Source organism: Clarias gariepinus, chromosome 25, assembly GCF_024256425.1.
Source record: "Clarias gariepinus isolate MV-2021 ecotype Netherlands chromosome 25, CGAR_prim_01v2, whole genome shotgun sequence".
NCBI classification, from domain to species: domain Eukaryota; kingdom Metazoa; phylum Chordata; class Actinopteri; order Siluriformes; family Clariidae; genus Clarias; species Clarias gariepinus.
The window spans coordinates 25,550,001-25,558,862 of record NC_071124.1 but is presented as its reverse complement, the minus strand read 5'-3'; the positions used below and the strand labels follow the sequence as shown (position 1 = coordinate 25,558,862).

Sequence of the window (8,862 nt, the reverse complement as noted above, 5' to 3'; positions counted from 1 at the left end):
CCTTTTTTAATGCTCTACTGTTTCAGTTCTATTTGCTGGAGTCGTGACCAGAGGCGTCGTTAGCGCCGATCCTTCGGGGATTTAGCCGATAATATTTTAGCCTGAATATTTTCTCCTTGAGATAAAGGTGTTTTACAGCCAACCATCAGACTGACTCAGGGCCTTTTCACCTCAGGCCTCCCGGGGTCGTTTCCATGAACACTCGACCCCAAACTCTGGCTCATTTTGATCAGTGAGAACAAACGGGCACGGATCGTCTCAGATATCCAAACCAATCGTACCTGAGAACAAAAGTAGATCACTGTTTAATTCAATTCAATTTTTTATTCAATTTTATTTGTATAGCGCTTTTAGCAATTGTCATTGCCGCAAAGCAGCTTTACACAATCAAAAGTAACAAAAGTATGAAATGTGAATTTGTATGAATCAAAATGGTCAGTTTGTCCCTGGTGAGCAAGCCGAGGGCGACAGTGGCAAGGAAAAACTCCCTGAGATGGTAATAGGAAGAAACCTTGAGAGGAACCAGACTCAACAGGGAACCCATCCTCATCTGGGTGAAACAGAAAGCGGGGATTGATCTGCATTTATACTGTGTTTAAGGTGAGTTAGCCAGTTCAGCTATAATAGCTGATGTTAATTGATGTTAATATGGAGTCCAGGTAGTTATTGAAGACCCAGGTAGACTTGTAAAAAGTTCCAGTCCTGAACTACCGAACTGTCAAGTCCCCAGAGAAACAGTTGCCAACACCAGTCAAGGCCAGAACCATTTTCTAGGTAGAGAGAATCATCCCCAGACACCAGACGCATCCCAGAGAGACACACGGGGCATCCATGTGACGAGATCTTCAGCCAGAAGCGGGGCACCAGGATGGGTCAGACAGGTCCGGAGGGCAGAGGGAGTCTGGATCACTGGCAGCTCAGGAACGACATGTGTAGCTCGACAGAGAGAGAGAGAAAGAGTGAAAGGGGGGGACAGGAGGAGAGAGGAAAGAGAGAGAGCAGGAGAGAGAGCAGAAGGGGAGAGATAACAGTTAGGTCTGGTCACAGTCACACAATGTATAATGTGAATGTATATCTAGTGTAGAGTGCAAGCAGAGACTCCGGCAGGACTAACTATGACATCATAACTAAAAGGGAGGAGCCAGAAGGAAACACAGACATGAGGGGGAACTGTGATGTAAAGCGACCAATCACTTCACCATCAACAAACCTGAGTGATCAATGAGAGTGAGGAAGACAGCATCCAAACATACCAGTTCACCATAATACTCTACGTCCATGAGTCCCCCAGATCTGCTCCTTTACCTATGGCAAATCTATTTATAAAAATGCTTGGCTAAATAAATAGGTTTTTAGCCTGGACTTAAACACTGAGACTGTGTCTGAGTCCCGAACACTATTTGGAAGACTATTCCATAACTTTGGGGCTTTGTAAGAAAAAGCTCCGCCCCCTGTTTAGACATGACGTCGTCAGTGCTGTCTGTCTCGTCTGAAATCTGTGTGACCCAGACTCACCATTAAGCAACACACAGTGAATATAAACTGACCGTAAATATATGTAGCAGAATAATATTGGAAAAGATATGTGTTTATTATAAATTTAGATCTAACCCCCCAATCTACTGATGCTGAAAAAAAAAATTAAATTAAAAAGTCCCTGGGGAACCTGACCTGCGCCCCATCTTGTCTAAGGTTTAATGTCCTGTGGTCTCGATGGCATGATGTTACACTCTGGTGCAGTAGGTGGCAGTATAGTCTACACAGTCTTAGTAGTCTGCACTCCAGGGGCAGGAGCTGGAGGAGCAGGTATTAAAGGGCTCGGGTTCCAGACCCTGAGAGTTCTCTCTTCTCTCCCGCTGATCAGGACAGTTTAACTTTGTTACAGACGGATTATAAACACAGAGGATTAAAACCGTGAGCAGCTGATTTAATGTTAATCTGCTTCACAGGGCCGTGAACTCGAACATTAAATGAAGTTAGATAAGCCTTTATACCTTAACGTGTGTCACGATGGAGACCTTTTATTAATTATAAACTTTCGGTTGACAGAGAGAGAGAGAGAGAGAGAGAGAGAGAGAGCAGGAAGTGATGAAGAGAGATAAAGAACCAGGTGTAAAGTTCACACACTTACAGGCCTAATCTCCAGCATATTCTCTTTTTTAAGAAAATGGCATAAAGCTGATGTCATTCACTAGAAATACTTATATTGGTGTTTATCAAATATATATTTTAAATATATTAAAATATTGAAATAATATTAATAATAAAATAATAATCACTATTAATATCCAGGGCTTCTCAAACTCCTGACCCGGACCGCATGGTGGCTCAGTCCTGACCCCGCCCACCTCAAACAAGGTGCACAAATTACTACATGTGGTGGTCTATCTGGAGATCGTTACGGCGATCCTGACCCGAGATCGAGGCCAAACATAATCGTTTGATGGTGACGTCGACCGGCGGCGCATTTATGAGAAAGTTCAGGGTCGGCTCCTATTCAAAAATTAGCAAGTTCGCTAACAGCTATTAGGTTTTGACTTTCTGTCCTGCAGTCGCAGAGAAGTTGGACTTCTGTGTCTTCTGTCACTGTGGATCTCGTCCCCTGCGCGGTGAGGATGCCGCTATACGGGTAGGAAAAGAAAAGCTCAGTGTCTCTCTCTAGCGTCTGCTCCTTTTTTGCCAAGGTTTAGGCCGCGGCTTAAAGTCGTCCAAAGTGTTTGTGCTGCCCCTTAGATTAATTTTCACAAAGTTCTGCTGCTTCAGTGTTTTAGATCTTTGTGTCGGATGTTACTCTGGTTATGATTACGGTATCAGAGTCGAAGGCTTTTATTGGCGATTACATGAAGTTAAATAGACAATAAAAGAGCTTCCATCAGTCTTCAAATACTGACTCTTTACATAAACCTAATGTAATTATCAATAAAAGTCTTTAACACTTTAACACTTTTTTTTTTACACTTTAACACTCAGGGCCTGTCCCCACGGAGACGCGTTTCGCTGTATACGTATACATTTTTTATCGTATTGGCGTTTCGTCCACACGAATCCGGCGTTTTAGGAGACTGAAAGCGCTATTTTTTTAAACCGGGTCCCAAAGTGGATAAATCTGAAAACGACACCCTGGCGTCTTCGTATGTACGGCCGATCCGTATATATTTTGTAAAACGATGATGTCATCGCATCACGTGTCGGCTGCGTCACACGTAACAGCAACAACAATAATGGTGGACTACTTGATTGTGTTCGTGTTGCTACAAAGCCTACTAGCTTTATTACAGCAAAATCTATTGTTTCTATGCAACTGTTATGAGCAACAAGCGATAATGGACAACACCATCTTGGTTCGTATACAGCGCGAAGGTTATGCGCATGCTCAAAGTCTTCTTCTCCGTGTATAGTGTATCTCTATGGCAGAATTACAGCGCCCCATACTGGTCTGGAATATATACTACACCGTTTTCAGTGGTTTCGTGTGTACGCAGATATTTCTTGAGACGACGCCGTGTTCACGAAAAAAAATGATCGGATAGGGAACGCACCGGCTTCGTGTGGACGGGCCCTCAGACTTTGTAAAAAATGATATTTCTGTCATTCTCAAAACTTTTGGCCCCTGGCTGTAGTGTGTGTAGTGTGAGTGTTGAGGCTGTTCACATGTTCACATCTTGTCTCTCTCAGTTGTGTTATCTTACATGGGCTTGTGACAAGCGCACTCACAATACAGAGCAACCCCGTCACGGCGCTCATGAGTCCGTCTCAGCACTGCACTGTGGCCTCGCACCTCCAGGGTCCGGGTTCCATCCCTCTTTGGGTCTGTGAGCATGTGTGAAGCAAAGGGCTCTGAGCTCCAGCACCCCCTGGGATCTAATCAGATAATTACCAGCCTTTTCTCATCTGAATTGTGTGATAGAGGAGAGAAAACATTGTAAATGTAAATCTGTAAGCTGATCTCTAATACTCGCTAATACTCGCCGATATTAGAGAGTTTTCCCCCCTCTCTAATTATTCTCAGAAAACATCGATAAACAACTGTAACAGATACAGTACAAAGCAATTCCCTCTGATTTCACCAACAGGTGGCACCATGTCACACACATTCCGCTTACTCAGCTCAGAACCGGGTGTATCCTGTCTTTACGCAGAATCAGTCGTTAAATTATCATTTAACTTATTAAAGGAAATAATCTGTCCGAAGCTGCCTGGCCCTAAGTGAAAAAGTGACTAAAAGATCTAAAAAAGCAACATGACCTAAAGAAATTCAAGAACAGAAGAGAGACAGTAATGAAGTAATAGACATGTATCAGTTTGTAAAGGGTTACAGAGACATGTCTAAGGCTTAGAGACTCCAGTGAACAACAGTGAGAGACATTATACACGAATGTCACTCCAAGAGACAACGACGTCTCACCCAGGAGCTCATCAAAGAACCAGAAGAACATCTAAAGACCTGCACTCCTCACTCTGTTCAGTTAACATTAGTGATCATGAGTTCCAAGGAGAAAGACACTGCTGACCAAAAAGACACAAAGTCCTTAAAGCGGCCCATCATGCTCTGGGCCGTAAGTCCTCCACTGCGATGTGAACGTCTCATGGCCAGTTACTGTATCACAAACACTCGCCAAGCAGGACACAAGCAGTTATCAGGTTTGTGTGTGCAGTTTGTATATCAGTACAGATTTACTGTCCTCTGAAAATAACTCAACATACAGACATTAGTGTCAAAATAGCTGGTGACAAAAGTAAGTACACCCTCAGTGATAACAGCTGACCTATACATCATGTCCATGTGTGTGTGTCAGTGGACGAGTTTGTCTCCAGACCTGAACCCTATTGAGCACCTCTGGGACGTCCTCAAGTGGAAGGTGTTGAAGCGCCGTGTGTGTGACATCCAGCAGCTCTGTGATGTCATTATGGAGGAGTGGAAGAGAATCCCAGCAACAACATGTGCAGCTCTGGTGAAGTCCAGGTCCAGGAGGATTAAGGCCGTGATAGATAAGAACAGCTCACACACAATACTGTGACTTTGGACACAGTTTTGACATTTTCTATAAATTTTCTCTTATTTTGTGAAGCTGCTTTGAGACAATGACCATAGAGGACAGTAAATCTGTACTGATATACAAGCTGTACATTGACGAGTCTAAAGGATATCCAAGTTTTATTTCTATAGTATTGTACCTTCAGAACATATAATAAGGTGGTTGCTGAAATGTGAGGGTGTACTTACTTTTGTGAGATACAGGAAGAGCAATAGAGACATGGGAAAGTTCACCCAATATCAGAAAACCTCACAGACTATTTCAGCCAACACTGAACACGCTGAGCGCGGAGTGTGTGGTGTTTAAGTCCCCGAGTCACATCTCTGTGGTTCAATAAACCCAAATACGCCTGAAACACTTCCGCTTTATCACAGAGATGAGCTGAGACGCTTCTGAGCAGGAATACACTGTCAGACAGATACATACAGATCTGCTCATATGTTTACACACCCTCTCATTTGTTTTGTTTTAAAATGAAAACATGAACAATCATCCTGAAAAGTTTTTATTATAATTTCAGGATAGTGTTTAGTGAAGCCGGTTATTATCGCATAATTACACGAAGCCTTTTCAAAACAGAATGAGAACTGAAACCACTCAAATGACCCTGATCGAAAGTTTACTACACACACACACATACACACACACACACACACACACACACACACACACACACGCTAACAGACACAGGTTTAAATGGCTATTAAGGGGGAGGTTTCCACACCTGTGACTTGTCTAAGTGTAATTACAGAGTGTTTGAGCTCTTGAAAGAGCTTTGTGCATTTCATCTACACTGCACACTGAGCCAACAGGAAGCCCTAAAGAATCAGAAAGAGAAGGTATTTAAACTTCTTAAATCAGGAAAATGATGTTAAAATATATACAACAAGTAAACATGACCAATCTCTAGTGGTCTATCTTTGATAAAGACGTAAGAAATCAGGGGGGTCTGACACAAAGCTCCAGTCAGGTAGACCAGGAGAATTGTTCAGGATATAAAGAAACACCCACAAGTAACGTCCAAGTGTCCAGGCGTCTCTGCAGTAACCTGCTGTGACTGTTTCAGGATTCAGAATAAGGCGGAACTTAAACAAACTTGGGCTGCACGGGCGGAAAAAACCCAATACTGTTCCAAAAAGACACACTTACATCATACCCATAATATTATAAGTTTGTAATTATGTATGCTTCAGCTACACACACACATACACACACACACACTGTACAAAGCATAACATGTTAAATGGATCAATTATTATCATGTTTTTATCGTTGATTTAGAAGGGTTTGATTATTGTCAACTGGAATTGGGTTAAGAAATGTCCAACACATCAATAAAGCATGGAGGGACAGAGCTGGACCTCAACTTCACAGGACGAAGATCTCCATAAGTGTGAGGGGAGATCACCTGGTGAAGTCGCATGACAGAAAGAGCTGTGTTTAATAGTGAAAGTAAGAGCATTTACACACACACACACACACACACACACACACACACACACACACACACACACACATATACTGTATATACTGTATATAATGTACATATTTACAAATTCGTTCACTTGGAATTGAACTGTTCATGTATTTGGTGTGAAACTACTGATTTATGGGCATTAAGTTAACATGTTGTTCTGTTGTTCTGCCGCAGGTCTTTGGGGGACTCGAACTGACCCTGACTCTTTAGTCCCCTCTTCAGTCCCCTGAGAGGGTCTCAAACCTGCACAATAGTGGATGGACAGACAGGTGAATGTATAAAGGGTTGTGTTGGACGGGATTTCTGAATATTTCATCATATTTTTATTATACATAATAATAACACCAGGTTTGAAGTTAGCAAAACACACGATGATAATATCACCTCACATTCTTTCACACATATTTAATGCTAATTATTTAATATTCATGTCCTGAAAGAAACATTTGTGAAATCTAAAATAATTTCAGTATATATTTTTATGAAAATCTGTCACTAACTGTGATTGAATCAAACTTGCCGCTGGTTAGTGTTTCAGAGGGAAGAAGAATAAATTTCTTCTAAATTGCAATAATTTGTCTTCTTTACATTTAATAAAAGCTAAACTTTAACATGTAAAAGTTAATAAAGAGGAAGTTTGAGAATCACACGGTAATATCGCTTCATCATCGTTGCGATATCGGGGCGGAGCTACGAGCTCATTAAAGAATAAGATCTGTCAGTCTGCTGTAGCTCCTCCCCCTCACTGTAAGCTCCATAAACAGTTAAGCCCCGCCCCCAAAAGAGGCCGCCTTCCTCCTCCATTTTTCCTCGGCCGGAGCGGACGCACTCTGAGCGGGAGTTCTGTCAGGCTGCGCCTCGATCCACACACAGCGTCGAGAGAATCCACAAATATAGATATAGATATAGATATATATATATCCCGTTTCCGTTTGTTTTTCTTCGCCCATACCGTAGAGAAAGAGTGAGAGAAGTTGTTCCGCTGAGATGGTAGATTATCACGCGGCGAATAATCCATCGCAGTACTCGGCGCAGCAAAGCTACATGGAGCAGGAGAACGACTGGGACCGAGACCTGCTGCTCGACCCGGCCTGGGAGAAGCAGCAGAGGAAGGTGAGCGGAAACCCGGGAGCGGGGTGTAGGAGAGCTCGGGGATCGGGTTCCGGCCTGCGCGGCTCAGGGTCAGGCGGTAAAGCGGTGATGAAGCGGTGATGAAGCGGACTGACGGTCCGTCGGATCAGTTTTTATCTCTAGATGGTTTAATCTTCGGTCTGTTTGAGGTAAACTGGAAATAGTGTTGTTGGCGCTAACGGTTTTTCCTTGGTGTGTCGTAAGCTAACAGGCTAACATGCTAACAGGCTAACTGAGCAGGAAAAGTTGTGGAAAAACATGGAGAAGCCCAGGCCGTGTGTGTGTGTGTGTGTGTGTGTGTGTGTGCCCGGGGTGACCCTGATAATCAGGTGAACTCGGGTTAAAGTGGAACAGTGTGAAGTGAACATTAGTACAGTGTGTGTGTGTGTGTGTGTGTGTGTGTTAGTGCTGAGGCGCCGATCTGAGGTAAAGAACAGCTTCCATTTTCTTTCGGCGCTCCGTCTCTCCCTCAGAGGGGCAGAACCGCGGGGTGTGTGTGACGGACCGGACCGGACCGCGGGGTGTGTGTGACGGACCGGACCGGACCGGACCGCGGGGGTGTGTGTGACGGACCGGACCGGACCGCGGGGTGTGTGTGACGGACCGGACCGGACCGCGGGGTGTGTGTGTGACGGTGTTCAGGTGTGACAGTTGATGGTTCGAGTCTTGGTGTGTGTAGTGATGTGTGTGTGTGTGTGTGTGTGTGTGTGTGTGTGTGTGTGTGTGTTGTGGTGTGTGTGTGTGTGTGTGTGTGTTGTGGTGTGTGTGTGTGTGTGTGTGTGTTGTGATGTGTGTGTGTGTGTGTGTGTGTGTGTGTAGTGATGTGTGTGTGTGTGTAGTGATGTGTGTGTGTGTGTGTGTGTAGTGTTGTGTGTGTGTGTGTGTAGTGATGTGTGTGTGTGTGTGTAGTGATGTGTGTGTGTGTGTGTAGTGATGTGTGTGTGTAGTGATGTGTGTGTGTGTAGTGACAGTAACACACACCTGTGCACCTGGACAGCTCAGAGGACTCTGTGTGTGTGTGTGTGTGTGAGGTGTCCGAGGTTCGTTCTGTAATATCGCGGTTCGTACCGGCTCGGCTCGCTCAGTGCTGTGTGTGTGTGTGTGTGTGTGTGTGTGTGTGTGTGTGTGTGTGTGTGAACACGGGGAGTGTCTCAGTGCGGTTTAACCCCACAGGAAGCGCCGTGTCGGGCTGGGGGGGGGGGGGATACCTGTAACCGG

The 8,862-nt window shown here is 44.3% G+C and overlaps 1 protein-coding gene across 2 annotated transcripts in view; it reads left to right on the top strand.

Moving 5' to 3' along the window:
- Positions 1–7,332: 7,332 nt before the first annotated feature.
- LOC128512792 (alpha-actinin-4) overlaps positions 7,333–8,862 on the top strand; it is a 24,903-nt gene continuing 23,373 nt past the window's right edge. Inside the window, exon 1 of one of the 2 annotated variants that reach the window (XM_053486212.1) lies at positions 7,333–7,626. In XM_053486212.1, coding sequence (XP_053342187.1) covers positions 7,501–7,626 — 126 coding nt within the window. In that variant the 5' untranslated portion in view covers positions 7,333–7,500. The remainder of the gene's footprint in view (positions 7,627–8,862) is intronic. The other variant, XM_053486211.1, reaches the window with a different exon arrangement.